This window comes from Megascapheus bottae, chromosome 17, assembly GCF_031878675.1.
Source record: "Megascapheus bottae isolate mThoBot1 chromosome 17, mThoBot2.hap1, whole genome shotgun sequence".
NCBI lineage: Eukaryota > Metazoa > Chordata > Mammalia > Rodentia > Geomyidae > Megascapheus > Megascapheus bottae.
The window spans coordinates 15,215,505-15,232,827 of record NC_143525.1 but is presented as its reverse complement, the minus strand read 5'-3'; the positions used below and the strand labels follow the sequence as shown (position 1 = coordinate 15,232,827).

Below are 17,323 nucleotides of genomic sequence, written 5' to 3'. Positions count from 1 at the left end.
TTTTCTTTTTCTTTTTTTTTTTTTGCCAGTCCTGGGCTTGAGCTCAGGGCCTGAGCACTGTCCTTGGACTTTCTCAAGGCTAGAGCTCTACCACTTGAGCCTCAGCACCACTTCTGGCTTTTTTTTTTTCTATGTATGTGGTACCGAGGAATCGAACCCGGGTCTTCATGCATGCTAGGCAAGCACTTTAACCACTAGGCCAAACTCCTGGCCCCTATGTTTCATTTTTCATTTCAACATTTCACTCTAGTTTTGACCTGCCAACCAAGATGAAGTGAGTTAGTAAGAAACTCTACTGTATAACAGACATGAATCCAATGATTATCTATCTACCTGTCTGTCTGTCTAATAATAACTTTAGCACAAGGCTATCCAATATTTGGTCTCACTAGTGCACGTCCATTATGTGATGACATTTAACTGACACTTCCCGACATCTGTTTATTACCTATAATAATCTGATTGGCATAACTAAAGATAATTAAAACTAGCACACTTAATGGTCAGTATATTTAAAAAATATTTACTCTGAATAAATAAATAAATAATCTGGGCACAGTGGCTCACACCTGTAATCCTAGCTACTCAGGAGGCTAAGATCTGAAGATCTTGGTTCAAAGCCAGCCCGGGCACTAAAGTCCATGAAACTCTTATTTCCAATTAACCATTAGAAAGGCGAAAGTGGTAGCCTTGAGCCCAGGCCCAGAGTCTAAGCGCCATGACTGACACACACACATAAAAATTATGAGCTGAATGCTGGTAGCTCATGCCTTTAATCTCACCTTTTGAGGAGGCTGAAATCTGAGGATCATGGTTTGAAGTCACTCTCTAAAGAATTACCAAAAAGCTTGAGGTGGATGCTAGAAGTGGATGCTGTGGCTTAAGTGGTAGAGTGTCTGCCTTAAGCAAAAATGCCCAAGCTAGAGTGGGAGGCTCTGAGTTCAAACCCCAGTATATCAGCAAACACATACACACACACATACACACACGTGCGTGCGCATTATAACCATCTTTAAAAGTTTAGGAACAAGGGGCCGGGAGTTTGGCCTAGTGGTAGGGTGCTTGCCTAGCATGCATGAAGACCCAGGTTCAATTCCTCGGTACCCCACATACATAGCACCTGAAGTGGTGCTGAGGCTCAAGTGGTAGAGCTCTAGCCTTGAGAAAACCCAAGAACAGTGCTCAAGCCCTGAGCCCAAGCCCAGGACTGACAAAAAAAAAAGTTTAGGAACAAGATGGCATATTTTCAGATGCAGTTCCCTAAAGTTTATATTTAATAAGGGCTGTAAAATGGTGTAATGTAAATAGGTCTTCAATAGGTATTAGTGGCTTCAATCAGATTTAAGGACTTCATACCATTCCGATTGTATTTCTGGCACTCTAGGAAGATCAAGTGCAGAATTGGGAGGCTAACAGCTGAGACACCACCTGGCTAGAAGGCAGAGCGTGAGTGCAAGTTACAGCAGATGGAAGCACAGCTCAGTGAAACTAAAGGAAAAATATTGCCTGGAAACTATGTCCATTAGAAACCATTGACTTCTTTTCCATATGCCTAAATAGGAGCCAAGAATTTTGTCCTTGCAGGTGTGTTTGTCAGATAATTACATCTGGGGACTTCAGAATGAAATTCATCTCCCAAAGGGGATGGCTCTGAACCTATAGAGGGAAGGCAAGCCCACTATTCTCTATGCAAAGATCTAGCAAGTCATTTGCATTGTTGCAAAGCCTGTCAGCATCCTGGACTAAGTTACCATAACCTTCCTGTCCCGCAGAGCCCAGCAGTGAACAGCCTGCTATTCAACGACTTTTTTTTTGTTGTCAGTCCCGGGGCTTGGACTCCGGGGCTGGGCACTGTCCCTGAGCTCTTCAGCACAAGGCTACTGTCCTACCCCTTGAGCCACAGCACTACCTCCTGTGTTCTAGTGGTTAATTGGAGATAAGAGTCTTAACCATTTTTAGTGCCCGGGCTGGCCTTGAACCTCGACCCTCAGATCTCAGCCTCCTGAGTAGCTTGGATTATAGGTATGAGCCACAGCTCCTGGCTTCAACAACTTTTCTTTGGCAGAATCTAGTTCAGGTTACACAGTTCTATGCAAGCACCAATCAACATTTAAAGACCCTCATGAAGGACTTGTGCATACACGTGGATGCTGAATTAGTGCCTTGCATCTAAGACACCACAGCCTACTATGTCACCAAAAAAAGGTGTGTCACCTTTGTTAGATGTGTGTGCGTGTGTGTGCGAGCGTGTGTGTGTGTGTGTGTGTGTGTGTGATACGGTTTTAAACTTAGGGCCTGGGTACTGTCCCTTAGCTTTTTTGTATACAAGGCTATCACTCTACCACTTGAGTCACAGCTCCACTTCTGACTTTTTAGTGGTCAACTAGAAATAAAAATTTCATAAACTAAGCTGAGTGTGGTGGCTCACGCCTGTAATCCTAGCTACTCAGGAGGTTGAGATCTGAGGATCAGAGTTCAAAGCCAGCCCAGGCGCTAAAGTCTGGGAGAGTCTTATCTCCAATTAACCACTAGAAAACAGGAAGTGGCGCCATGGATCTAGGGGTAGGGTAGTAGCCTTGAGCTGACGAGCTCAGGGACAGTGCCCAGGCCCAGAGTGACCAACCCAAAAAACAACAGCAACAACAAAACCATTAGACACAGATGCAATAGGAACAGTGGCTTTTTACTACATGCATCAAGGTAGAACAAAAAATGATCTTGCAAAAGTGCAAATGGAGGTGGTATTTTATACAACCTTCTTAAAAAAATCTACTGACTTATTAAGAGAAAATTACAGATTTTGTAGGTGGCTGGTTATAATAATCTACAGTTAAAAACAACCATAAAAGTTGAAGGCATCAGAGATCAGATCTAAAAATAAAGCAAATACTTTTTTTTTTCTTTTAACAATCCTCAATTAGAAGCCATGTAAGGAAAAAAGAAATCAGCTTCTGGGACCTGTAAATATGAATTCCCAGTTCTCCCCGGCACGCCTGTTTTATAATTTAATTTTTGAGTACATTTTGAAATGTGTTATTCACTATCTCATTTGCCGTATTGCCCTTTTGACATTATAAATACTAGGAATGAAACATACTTCATGATGACTATTGTCAATTAAAAAACAGATACATAGAGGCAGTTCTCCCAAAATGATGAAGTTTTTCCTGGCAGCTGGTTGCTTCCAGGGCTAGCTATTTGGGGTGAGGAGAACATCTCTGGGCATCTCCCCAAGGCCATGAGGGATGAGCCTCATCTATGCATGGAGATGCTTTTGCAAATCATGCAAAGATGGCATCCAGAGAACAAACTCCATTTGGCTGGAATCTTTTATACTTAAGAAAATGGGAAGAGCCTAATTTCCTAATACCAAGAACAACCCAGTGTTTAGAAATCACTCATTAGGGGGGAGGGAAATGGGTACCAAGACATGTGAAAGGGTATCAATGTATGTGAATTAATGCACCTTCTATCTGGCAAATATCATGTAACCCTTTTACTAATTACAATAAATAAATAAATAAATAAAAAGAAATCACTCATTAAACTAACGTAAGATAATAATCAGAAGCTGAACTTGAAAGCAATTACAGTCAAGAGCCACTGCTTTACACTAGTAATCCTAGCTACTGACGAAACTGAGACCTGAAGATCAGGGTTTAAAGCCAGCCCAGACATGGAAAGTCCACGAGGCTCCAATTAACCTCCAAAAAGCTAGAAGTAGAGTATGGCTCAAGTGGTAGAGTACTAGCCTTGAGCAAAAAGGGCTCAGGGATAGAGCCAGGGCTCTGAGTTCAAGCCCCATGCCCCCCAAAAAAAACCGATAAATCATGCAACATGGAATCCGACTGTGGTTTCTGGAATAGAAGAACTAGGACTTCATTGGGAAAAGTGGCAAAATTTGTACCAAGTGTGTAATTTAGACAAGCACACCAGGGTTAGACGGGGACAGGTTCACACCAGGGGAGGTCTGGTGCAGGACAGGTGGGAAACTGTATGGACCATCTTTCTGACATTAGTGCAAACTAAAGATTATCCCCCAAATAAAAAGTTTATTTTAAAAGTTCAGTAAAGCACATCATGTCCTTCTTTGGCTTAAACCTCCTGGTAACTTCCCTTTGCAGTGCAATCCAAACTCTTCTCCATGGCCCCACATGCTTTCCATGATCTGGCTTCCTCCACTGTTCAACCTCATCCACTTCTCTACTTCCTTTCCCTACTAAGGCTGGCCAGTGACCTTCTATCTTACTGTCAGGGGCCCAAGATCTTTGCCCTCACTATCTTTGCAGTGACTGCCATCACACAGTCCTACAGACCGAGAGCCTTAAACAACAAAACTGAGTCATCTCACAGGGAGGCTGAAAATTCAAGGACAAGATCCTGGCAGGGTTGATTTTCTCTGAGGCCTCCCATCTAGGTTGGCAGTCCCAACTCACTGTGGTCTCATCTGTCTCTCCTGTGTGCATGGGCGCCAACTTCTCTTCACCTGCCCAAATTTTCTCCCCTCACAAGGATGTTGGATTAGGCTCCACCCTAACTGGTCTTCAATATATGAACTGGGGTAGAAGGTTGCATCTCAGCTCATGGCTGGCCTAGAAAGCTAGCAGATGGCAGACTCTCAGATCCACATGGACTTGTCCTGCATTGTGAGAGGCCTTTTTGACCGTATGGCTTCCCTGTGTCTCTCTCCATTTTATTGCCTTTGTGACACTCAGTTACAGTTGTGATTCCTTCGTGGCTTTGCTTGCTTGTGGTCTGCCTTTTCTTACTCCATGAGCAAGGGCCCACAGGTCTCTGATGGCTGGATCTTCAACACCTCTCCTAGTGCTTGTCAATAGCAGGTGCACTACCACAAATGACTTACTAACAATTCACACAAAGCCAGTCTCACTAACAAAGCACCATGACCACAGCCAATCCAAGATCTAGGATTGTTCATAGGATGATTACAGTGGCTATCTCTAATATTTGTGTAAGAGCGTACAGTTAAAAAAGTACTTCCACATAAACAACCTCTAGAAAATCTCCACACTTTGATACAGGCATTAGTATGTGTGTGTGTGTGTGTGTGTATGTATGTGTGCGTGTGTGTGTACATGTATGTGAACCCCAGTACTCAGGGTCTGGGTGCTGTCCCTTAACTTTGGCTGGCTGACACTCTACTATTTGAGCCACAGCCCTACTTCTGACTCCAGTCCTGGAGTTTGAACTCAGAGCCTGAGCACTGTCCTTGGGCTTTCTCAAGGCTCTACCACTCGAGCTACAGTAGCACCACTTCTGGCTTTTTCTATGTATGTGGTACCAAGGAACTGAACTCGGGTCTTCATGCATGCTAGGCAAGCACTCTACCACCAGGCCAAACTCCTGGCCCTACTTCTGACTTTTTACTAGTTAACCGGAGATCAGAATCTCATGGACTTTCTTACTCAGGCTGGCTTCAAACTGGCTTCAAACTGTGTGAGCCACCGACACCCAGCTTGATACAAGCATTATTTATTCTATTTTCTTGATAAGCCAAGACTCCAGTTGGTTAATAGGATTTCTGAAGGTCATAGAGCTGGGGAGCTTGGACATGAATGATCTTTTAGTCTCTTAAAGAACAACGCTGTGTTCTTTCCTTCCAATCTGGATGAACTAGGCAGTAAATAAATTCCAAATACTTGTTTTAGTCAATCTCTCAGGAGAGCTCTGTGAAAGACAGGGCTTAGTTTCCAGGAACGGGAAAAGAACTAGACATTCTTTCCTTATTGGAGGACTTTCCTGGCTGAGGGATATTGTCTCTGTCGATAATATGACTAACAAGAATATATATGGTGTCCTGGGCCACATAGCAGGGCGGTAATTGCAGCCACGCAGGCTTTTTGGAAAATGTTCTATTTTCAGCAACAGGAAAAGACAAGACATTCAAAGATCTCAGTTTCTTGAGTGCTTGTGTCTTAAGTCTGTTAGATTTCAGCCATGTTGTCCCTTCCATTCACCTCGGAGAGCTTTAGAAACCCTACTGGTTGGCCAGGTGTCTGTGGCTCACACCTATAATATCAGCTACTTAGGAGGCTATGATTTTTAGTTCAAAGCCAGCACAGGTAGGAAAGTCTATTTTGAATGAAAAAAAGCTAATAGACAATACCTGGGCCCTGAATTAGAGCCTCAAATACTAGCTTTTAGAAGAAGAAAAAAGCAGGGTGACATTGACCAAAAAGAATGTGACGTAGCGATAGAGTGCTTGTCTTGCACACATGAAGCCTGGGTTCCATTCCTCAGTACGACATAAACAGAAAAGCCAGAAGTAGCACTGTGGCTCAAGTGGTTGAGTGCAGGCCTTGAGCAGCTCAGCAACCATGCTCAAGCCCTGAGTTCAAGGCCCAGTACTGGTGTAAAAACAAAGTATACCCATTCCCACTTCCCAGATTCAGCCTTCTGGAAGGGTGTGTAAGATACTGCCTCTGTGTTAGTTGCCCTGGGGCTGATGAAGTCAAGCAAACCTCCTCTCTGGAGGGTGGGGAGGAGAGGTGGCAGAGCCCTTTCAGGCACCAATGGACAAACTTCTCATATGATTTGAGAACCGCTGTTGTTAAGTGGCACTGGCTTTGTTTGGAAAAAAGAAGTAGGGGTCAAGCCATCCCCATTAGCCTCCCCAAACACTAGTCACACAAGTGGCTTTTCCTTTTGCTGAGCTAGGCACAGCTAAGCAATGACCCTCTTAAACCCAGAATTATGGCCTTAGACAAACAACAGCACCTTACTTTGGTCAGGTGCCAGCCTCCTCCCACAGCACTCATTAAGGCTTAAATAATTCTCCTCACTAGTACATAACATAAATGGGCCTCAATGCAAAATAACTTCCCCTCTGTGACCAGGTCATAGTAATCACAGTTTGCAGGCTTTCACAATCATACATTTACTAGCCTTCTTTTTAAGGAGGAATGAGATCCATCTAGTCATCCTAATCACTATTTCTTTTTTGCTCCTTTTTTTTTTTTACTAGAATAAGGAAGGTGTAAAAAGATGACTTATATGATCATTGATAATAAGATAATAATGTGCTCTATTCAACCACGAATCCATGTGCTTATCACTATCGTCTTTCTATTTAATTATTGCTTCTTATCATCAGCCATTTCATTAAAGTTTTGGCAGGTAGGGGAGGAAATCAGGTTAGAGCGAGTGGAAGAAGGATGGCGAATAAATGATAAGATTTGGCACTTGGATTATGTAGAAAAGAAGTGAGTTTTTATTAAATAACCTGACAGCGCATGGAGGATACCCACTCCTGTCCACCAGTCTTGAATTCTGCCTCCACCCCAAATTCCTCCTCCACTCTGGACAGAAGAGGAGCCCAGGTCAGGCCCCAGTGGCTCCCTCTTGCAGTCCTAATCACTCAAGAACAAAGCAAAGAGTCAGAATAGCAGATCAAGTGGGTGCCGGGTGGCTCAGGCCTGGCATCCTAGCTACTCAGGAGGCTGAGATCTGAGGATCATGGTTTGAAGCCAGCCTGGGCAGAAAAGTCCTTATGAGATTCTTTCCTCCAATTAACCACTTAAAAACCAGAATTGGCGCTGTGACAAATGGTAGAGCACTAGCCTTAATTACAGAGAGGCTCAGGGACACAGCCCAGGCCCTACAACCAACAAACACCCACTGACACACACTGACACACGTACACACACACACTCACACCAGTGAGATAATGGATTTTAAGCAATACAAATACATCAAGTTCCTAGCTAAAATGTCTAATCGTTCAAAATGCCATGTGGGGTTGAAGGTTTTGCCCAGGTCCCCTGAATTTTTGGGTAGGATATGTGTCAATGTACAGATAGGCCCACCTAAGCAGGAGGCAAGAGAGCAGATTCAGGGTCGCACACAGGTCTAATTCAATTCACTTCTCCAAGTCAATTAATAGTCACTGAAAAGATTTGTACTGAATCCAATGGTCAGAACCAGACCCCAGGGAGCTGAGTTTCCCATCATCCTCTCTGCCTCTAAGGATAAACATTGCAGGCGAAACTCACAGAGGTTTCTGTGGCCCAGGGAAAGTCAGGCCGCAGGGACTAGGCCAAATTGGACATCTCAGAGGTCCAGGCGCAGACCCTGCTGTCTACTCTGGCCATAGAGGGAACTTGGGGAAGCAGCATGACTGCACAGCACAGAAAAAGGTGACAAGCTACTCACACTGTCATTGCTTCCTTTGTTGTCCTCATACTTGGTTTCTATATGGATGGAGAATTTCGGCAGAAAGGAGCACTGTGGAGAAAAAGGCAAACTTCCATTAGCATGACTTTCCCTTCCTTTCGGTCATGATTTGAGAGTAGGATTGTGAAGGTACAACTCCCATCACCACATTTAGAGACGCAAAGCCACCTCTGGAACACGAGTATGATTTCTGTCAGGCCACAGACAGCAACAGCTACGGAAAGCCTAATGGCCCAGGAGAAGACTTCCAAAAGGAATATGTCCTAGGGGATCCTGCCACTTGGCTGTAGAAAAGCAAATCCTTGAAGCAAAGGTCAGGCTCCAGTGCTAGGAGAGTCACACCATAAAGTGAGACGGATCTCACTTTAACTTTTCCATAGTCATAGAATACTAACACGAGACAAGCTTGCTACTTGGTGACTTTGGGGAAATCAGGCAATTTCTCCGAATCCTAGTAGTCAAACAGGAACCATAATTATTATCTAATTATTATAAAAAGCTAGATTAGCTAATTATCTTAAAAGCTAGACATTATAAAAAGTTAGAGTGATGTGTGAAAGAAAGGAGTCCAAACCAGGAATCCATGGCTCACATCTGCCATCCTAACTAAGTTGAGATCTGAGGATCACAAGTTTGAAGCCAGACCAGGCAGACAAATCTGAGACTATCTCCAATCAACTGGCAAAAAAGCTGAAAAGGGAGGTCTGGCTCAAATGGTAGAATGGCAGATTTGAGTAAAAAAGCGGAGTGTGAACACAAGACCTTGGAGCCAAGCCCCAGTACCAGCACCTGCCTTCCTGCATGGCAGGACCAGGGAGGGCCAGAAACCTGAACTGTGACACTAGCCTAGCATCAGGTCACACTGTCCCATCACGGTATCCAGCTTTGAAGGACTGAAGGAGCATGGGGAGAGGACTTTGATGGATGTTGGGATAAACACCTTCCTGCTGGTATCATGCTGGGCAGTGACTTTCTCCACCACCACAGATGGGGTTGGAAGCTAATGGATAAAGTGAGCCAAGCACACCACGGGGGGCTGTAGGTATTGGGGAAATGAGACTTGACTTGATCGGATCACAGTCCTAAAAGGCTGGGCCCTTTATGTAGCACACTCAGAGCATGCACTCTGGGCATCTGGGACATTTGAGATGCTTTCAAGTTCCTATTCAATAGCTGTCAAACCTCCGAGGGGTACCATCTTTGCTTTCAAGATGGAGATGCAAAAGAGAAGTCCAGAGAAATTAAGTAAATAGCCCAGGATCACAGAGCCAGCTAACCATAGGCACTGAACGCTTCTCAAGCAGAAGATGTGTCATCAACAATGGAAGACCCCCCTAGATCACCTTGTTAATAAATGCTAATTCTTGGGCTTCAGCCAAGTCTCACTGAGTTGGAAACTCTGGAGTCAAAGGCCAAACAATATTATGTTTCCCAAGCCTGCCAGGCATACATCAGTGGAAAACCACCTCCCATGCCACCCACAGGAAGGAAATTCAGAATACATTATCTAACATCCCACTAAGAGTCTAAAAATAGACTAGGCACTGATGGCTCACACCTATAATCCTAGCTCCTCAAGAGGCTGAGATCCGAGGATCACAGTTCAAAGACAGCCCAGGCAGGAAAGTCCATGAGACTCTTATTTCCAATGTACCACCAAAAGAAACCCCAAACCAACCAACAATAACAATAACAACAACAACAAAATGAGAAATGGAGCTCTGGTTGATTGCTAACCTTGAAAAATCTTAGGGACAGTGCCTAGACCATGAGTTCAAGTCTCTGTGCTGGCTCGTGCATGCACACGCACGTGCACACACACACACAGCATGAGTCCATGAAAGAGTCCACTTCTCCCACCATGAGCTTCACCCACGACCACACGCCTCTTGAAGCCTTGCTGAGACCTCGTGGCCTAAGTACCAAAAAGCAGGGGCTGGGAATTAGCCCTGGATAATTTCCCCAACACTGCATGCCTGTGTGCATCTGGCTATCTTCATCTGGGTGTATCAAGCCACCTGAACCCCGACTGAGGAAGCATGGAAGCCATCGATCCCAGTAATGGTCCTTACGGAGAACGAGGTCCTGCAATGATTCCTCAGCATCTTCTCTTGGGCTCCACTCACATCTTCTTTGGGCATGGCTGCCCTCACACCCAGTGCCAGGGGCCTCTAGAAAGGGCTGTAAAATGCCAGTCCCTGGAGGGGCTTGGCTCACCCCACTGCCTGAGGCAGACTCTGATTGATTTCTGGATGTGGTGAGGTGTCCTGACAGAGAGATATTCTTAAAAGCAATGCGACTTTAGGGACACCCATGTTGGACTTTTGAACCCATAATCCATCTGAGGATCACTGAACTAGCAGGTGAGGAAGTGGGTCTGGGGGCGCCAAGTAGAAAACCACAAAGCGTGCTTATCCCTTTAGTCTCGAAACCACATAATGAGGTCAACAAAGACATTTTAGCATCAGGGTAATAAACCCAAACATGGAATGCAAAACTCCCAATGCAAATGAGCAGATGTGCTTATTTTGAAGTTGAGGACTTAAGGTTGTTTTCTTATCATGTGATGGCACACCTGCCTTTGGCAAAGCACCAACAGGAACAGCACCAGACGGGCCCAGTCCAGGCTGGCCAGTGTTTAGTCCCTGTACACATGGCTTGGGGTGGATCGTCCCCTTGAGAGATCTGATGGCTGCTTCTTGGAGCCCTGGTATGTTTGAGTGTCTTGAGTTAAAAGTCAGGAATCTTAGCATACGTGTAATCCTAGCTACTCAGGAAACTGAGATCTGAAGATTGAGGTTCAAAGCCAGCCAGGGCAAGAAAGAAACATAAGGAGAGCTGTGGCATAATTAGTAGAGTCCCAGCCTTGAGCCCTGCTGAGATCTCCAAGGGCCACTGTGCCAGACAGTGCCCAGGCCCTGAGTTCAAGCCCCAGTACCAACACACACACACACTGACACACACACAGACACACACACAGACACACACACACACACACACACCCAGGAGTCTCTGTGGCTTTAGGCATTTTCATGTGATGATATGCTCATCTGAAGATAAATTTCTGTCTGCCCCGTGTAGGTTAGTGTGTCTAAAAATTCAGCAAAGCTTGGCTGTCAAGCAAGGACTTCCATTTCCCCCTGGATGTCCCACCCAGAGTTATTCCAAGCCATTTCCCCGCTCCATCCTGGAGTTGATCATTTCCATTCATAGTCTGATGAGAACACAAACCATGTGAGAGAACCACCTACACTTCCTTCCACTTCCAGGCTCCTGCTTATTTCTTGATGCTTCTTATTCTCGATGAATCAGAGAAACTACACTTATTTTTTTTCCAACACAAAGTAAGAAAAGAATACTAGGGGCATTGCTCAAGTGGTACGGTGCCTGGTTAGCTGGGCTCTGGATCCTGACTTCAAATTCCAGCACTACAGAAACACCCACTAAACAAAAGCCATCTCTGAATGAAGGTCCCTGAGTGCAGCCAGTATTGATGGTGTTGTCTCTTCAACACAGCCCACCTCTTCAGTAACACCATTGTTCTTTTGTTCTCAAACTGCTTCAGTCATTTTCCAAGAAGGTCATCGCCTACAGCCACTGATATCAGCAATGGTATACCAGTCCCCCAAGGGAGCCCACTCAGTGCATCATTCTGCTGTCGCTAGGGATATGTTACTAGTCTAAACACCCTATCAAGAGTAGGGGAATGAGAAAGAGGTTGAGGGTCCTGACTTGGCCACTCAGGAGGGTGAGATCTGAGGATAACAGTTTGAAGTCAACCCAGGCAGACACATACATCTAAGGGCTTCTATGTATGTAAGGGAGTGATTCTTCAGAGCTCCTCAGAGCCTTTGACACCAAGGAGACAAGACAACCACTCCTGAGATTTTGTCACAGGATCTAACATTTTATTTTAAGAGACTTTTTTGGGGGGGGGTGCTTTGAAGTGTTTTGGGGGGGCTGGAACTCTGAACCTGGACACTGTCTCTGAGTTTTTGTGCTCAAGGCTAATGTTCTACCATTTCTGGCTCCACTGTGGCTTGAGCCTCAGCTCCACTTCCAGGCAGGGGAGGGTACTTAATTGGAGATAAGAGTCTCACAGACTTCCCTGCCCAGGCTGTCTCTGAACCATGATTCTCAGATGGCAGTGTCCTGAACAGTCAGGGTTACAGGTGTAGGCTACCTGGGCCCAGGTCTTACTTGGCTTTTTGATCAAGGCCAGAACTCTATCTATGTCTCCATTTCTGGTTTTATAGTGGCTAAGTGGAAGTAAGAGTTTCTGGCTGAGCTGGCTTTGAATTGTAATCCTCAGATCTCAGCCTCCTGAGTAGCTAGAATTCCAGGCATAAGGTACCAGTACACAATAGCAGAGACTACTTCATTGGCTGTGAGTGAGCGAGTCAGGAGGCCAGGACTGGAGGAAGGCTGACTAGAAAGTGGGACCACAATCCTACATCAAAATAAACAAACAAACAAACAAACAACAACAACAAAATCCAGAGCCTAACAACAATGGGTCAGCTTAAACAGACCTCAAGTCTCAAGAGAGCCTACAACCTGGCCAAGGATTCAGCTAACCTTGGCCTCTACTTTTTTTTTTTCATATATTTTTATTGTAATTGTAATTAATAGAAGGGTTACATTATATTCACCAGATAGAAGGTGCATTACTTCACAAACATTGATACTCTTTCTCATGTCTTGGTCCCCATTTCCCTCCTCCCACCCCCACTCCTCATCTTGTTTTCCTCCCTTCCCTATCCAATTTCAAATAACCAAAAACATATATATATACATACAATATATCAGATAATAAGGTGAAATATTGTAACAATATGAGATAACCAAGGGACAGCAAAAGAGATGAGAGATAACATAGTACATTGAGGACAACAATCACTCATTATATGGCTTTTGTTTCTATATCCTGGAGGTCCTTTCATTTAGCATCATTCTATATGGCCTTATGTATCTAGGTTTTGCTCTATTGTAAATCTCTGCTAGAAGAGCCCAAGGTTTCTACTGATTATGACAAATGAGGGAAACCATTGAGCCTATGTTCCTTTGAGTCTGGCTTACTTCACTTAATATGATTTTCTAAGTCTTTCCATTTCCTTACAAATGGGGTGATGTCATTCTTTCTGACAGCAGCATAGAATTCCATTGTGTATAAATACCACATCTTGTTGATCCACTCATCAACCGAGGGGCATCTGGGTTGGTTCCATATCTCTGCGATGGTAAATAGTGCTGCAATGAACATCATTGTGCTAATGGATTTAGTATGTCCTTGTTTCTGGACGATTGGGTAAATTTGGCCTCCACTTTTAAGCTATGGAGAGAGTGAGATGACAAACGCATGCTGGGTAAGGTTGCTAAGATTATGGGAAATGTGTTCCATGGCAGTAGAAAAATCAAACAGCATTTCCCTTTTAATCAGGCATGGCCTTCAATTTGGTAAGCTTCAGTCTGGGAGTACCCCTGGCACATGCTCAAACTGTGGTCTGCCTATTTTAAGCTTCCCGTTGTCTCTGGGATCACAGGTACTTACCATCACACCAGCTTCTCTCCATGTAGACAAAGATTTCTACACAGAGTGGGCTGGCACCTGATCCTTCTAAAGTTAGCCTCCATTATATTCTGTGATGCCAGGCATGTGCCAATGCATCCAGCTATGAATTGAGAAGAGGTCTCAACTTTTTTGCCTTGAGCAGATCTTACACTGCCATCTCTCAGTTTCCCATAGTACATTATGGTGTCTACGCTTAGTGTGTGAATGTGTGGTATGGTGTGGTGTGCTGGTACTAAGGTGTGAACTCAGAGCTTTATGCTCTCTCTTGGCTTTTTCCGCTCAGAGCCGGTGCTCTACTATTTGAGCCATGCTGGCAGTCTGGCTCTTTTATTGGTTAATTGGAGATTAACCAATTTGTCTGCTTGGAATAGCTCCAAAGCCGGATCCTCAGATCTCAGCTTCTTGACTAGCAGAGATTATAGATATGAGCTACTGGCACTCAGCTATCTGTACATTTTTAATTTTTAATTTTTATTTTTGTTGGTCATGGGGCTTAAATTCTGGGCCTGAGGTGCTGTTCCTGAGCTCTTTGGCTCAAGGCTACCGACCTACCCCTTGAACCATAGCACCACTTCTGGTTTTCTAGTGGTTATTTGGAGATAAGAGTTACAGACTTTAGTACATGGGCTGGCTTTGAACTTCAATCCCCAGATCTCAGCCTCCCGAGTAGCTAGGATTACAGGCATGAGCCACCACGCCAGGCTTATCTATGTATGTTTAATTGGCCTTCCAAACCCAATAGAGTCTATGGGATCAATGTCTTAAGAGTGGCCACTGGGCATTCTTAAATCTCCAGCACCTAACAGAGAAAGGATGCTTCTTGGTTGAATATTCAGTCATCTCCTGGGAACTTTGGGAAGGGGTGAGGGGATCTGCCAGGAAAGATGCGAGGTCTCTGGGCTTTGCAGACATAGCCCCCTCCCAGATTCAGTGTCGGGAAATGAAAGCAGCGCACACACAAAATGTGGGCTAGAGCTGCATTCCCAATTCACTACAGACATGCTTCAGAAAACATGAAAGAGCTATTTTTGGTCCTGTGATTGATTAGGGTTGCTATGGCAATAAGAAACACTTATGAGAACAAAACTAACTGTAAGCAAACCCAAGTCTTAAAGAGAAAGGGTCCAAAGTCTGGGGGTATTTCTTCCACTTCTGGGTGGGGCTGGAAGCTTCAGCTTCAGGTTTTAAACCTGTGCAGGGAGGGGGACGGGGTACTGAGCATGAGAGCTATGGGGACAAGAGTCCTGACGTTCAGAGGCAGGAGAGGCAGAACTTTAAGGATTGTCTTTATTGTCCTCCAAGGATACAAAACCCTCAACACACCTAGGATATCCCACCCCACCCCCATACCAAAAACAACAACAACAACAACAACAAAAACCCCCCAAAACAACCCTCTACCAGCTTCAGAAATAAAATGTAAATCATACTCTTTATTGTGGTGTTTCTAAAGCCTGCATAATGCTACTTTGCCTGCCAGGCTTGTTCAAACAGACTTCACACCTCTTGTCCTCTTGTCCTTTCAGTAAGTTGGTGGGGTCCAGCTGTTTACCTCCAAACTCAGGAGTTGGCCCCTCCCTTCTTCCTCCATTCCCTCTCTTCCTTCTTTTCCTCCCTCCCTCCCTCCCTCTCTCTTTCTTCCTTGCATGTCTTCTTTTTTTTTAAGTGGATTTATTCAGAGCAGATGGCTGAGTGGTATAGCTGTGCTCAGCATGTGAGGCTCCTAGCAAAACACAGACACACACACACACACACACACACACACACACACACACACACACACTCCAGGAAGAGGATTCAAACCCCCATGTGGTAGCACACACTTATGATTCCAGCCTTTAGGAGGCTGGGTTTGGTGGCACACCACTGTTGGCACCAGCTTGGTGGAGGTTTGTCTGGGGCCAGCCCAGGCAAAGTTAGCTCAAGACCTCATGTGAAAACAACAAACAAATGATCAAAAACCTAAAAACAAAAAGATTAGGAGTGGGCATAGTTCAAGGAATAGGAACACTTGCCTAATAAGCACAGCCCTGAGTTCCATTCCCTGTGCCCCCCAAAGGTCAGCCTGGGCTACGGTTGGACTCTACCTTGAATAACAGGAGAGAATAACAATTTCACTTAGCCAGAATACTCAGTGCCTTCTTCCTTCTTATCTCCCACCTCGCAGAGGCACCTGACAAAGAGTTTGGAATCAAATGGGAGAGTCAAGAAGCTGGCTTAGGGTTGATGAAGTATTTATAGGCCTTTCATAAGATCATTTCCTTTTAACATGCATGGAACTCAATGTGTTCCTTTGTTGTGATGCCTGAGAGCAAACAACCCATGTTGCCAGCTATCAATGAGTGTGATACTGCCCTTGAACTTGACCTTCTCTCTGATCCAATGTCCTGACCATGACTTTGAGAACCTGCTACTATACTATATATTCTCATAGCTAACCTCCTCCATGGCCAGAGAATTCTAACCTGGGATGGACTCATTCACAACAACTCATGTGCAAATGTTCACACCTTTCTCTAGCAGGAGACCCCACACGCAGAACACAACCCCATCCTGGTGAGACCAGGCCGGGAGCAGAGGGCTGCTCTTCATCCACCCTGATTCTCAGATGTCCACTTCTTGAGCAGCCATGCTTATAGGCCATGAGCCACCAGCGACCAACTTAAGTCAAAGCAAAGAGATAAGGAACCACATGTAAAGGATGAATCTGAGAGTGACTTCCCTCATCCTTACTGGAGAGGAAGGCAAGGTGGCCCAGACAAGGAAGGATCTGAGAGAAGCAGAGGCAGAGAAGAAAAGAGAGGGAGGAAGGCAGAGCTGACTGGCAGCCGGAAAACAGCTGCTTGTATCCCGCCCACCTCAAGGCCCTGCAAAGGCGACAGCTCCTGGCTTCTCTCAGCCAGCACCCCACACTGGGACTTCTGTTCATTCATACTTCAGCCATTGATGGAGCCTCTTCCCGTCCCCTGACAGGCCGGGAAATTGCGACTCACTGCAGGAGGAAGGGCAGGAGGGAGCCAGTGGCACCATGAATGGAAGCGCATTTTCTGAATGGAGGATGCTCTGCTACTTGGCACTTCTAGGAAAATCCAAGCAAGGAAACTAAATTCAGGCTTGTACAATCTGGAGCTGGACTTGTCAAGGCAGAAATAAGGAGAGGATGCTCTTGAATACTGATAAGCTCCACACAACAAAGAGAGACAAGAATTTAAAGAGGCAGGCCCATCACATTGGATGACACTGGGCTGCGTGGTAAATAGAGTGATGAGAATGAATCAGGGACAGGCAGGCAGCTGGCCAGGTAGGGAACTCGCAGGTGGCTTTCTTGGTTAAAAACTAAAAGATTCACCCCCTCATTTTTCTTTTTTCTCTTTTTCCTCAATGAAAAGAACACACCTGCCAGGTGCAGGAGGCTCAGTCTTATAATTCTAATTGTCCAGGAGGGGAGAGATATGAGGATATTGGTTTGAAGCCAGCTCAGACAGGAAAGTCTAGGAGACTCTTATCTCCAATTAACTACAAAAGCCCGAAGTGGAGTTCAAGTGGTAGAATACTAGC

The 17,323-nt window shown here is 45.0% G+C and overlaps 1 protein-coding gene across 1 annotated transcript in view; it reads right to left on the bottom strand.

The window, feature by feature from the left end:
- Pitpnc1 (phosphatidylinositol transfer protein cytoplasmic 1) overlaps nucleotides 1-17,323 on the bottom strand; it is a gene marked incomplete at its 5' end in the record, with an annotated part of 105,086 nt that overhangs the window by 62,140 nt on the left and 25,623 nt on the right. Inside the window, one exon of the mRNA XM_090351489.1 lies at nucleotides 8,173-8,244. Coding sequence (XP_090207615.1) covers nucleotides 8,173-8,244 — 72 coding nt within the window. The remainder of the gene's footprint in view (nucleotides 1-8,172; nucleotides 8,245-17,323) is intronic.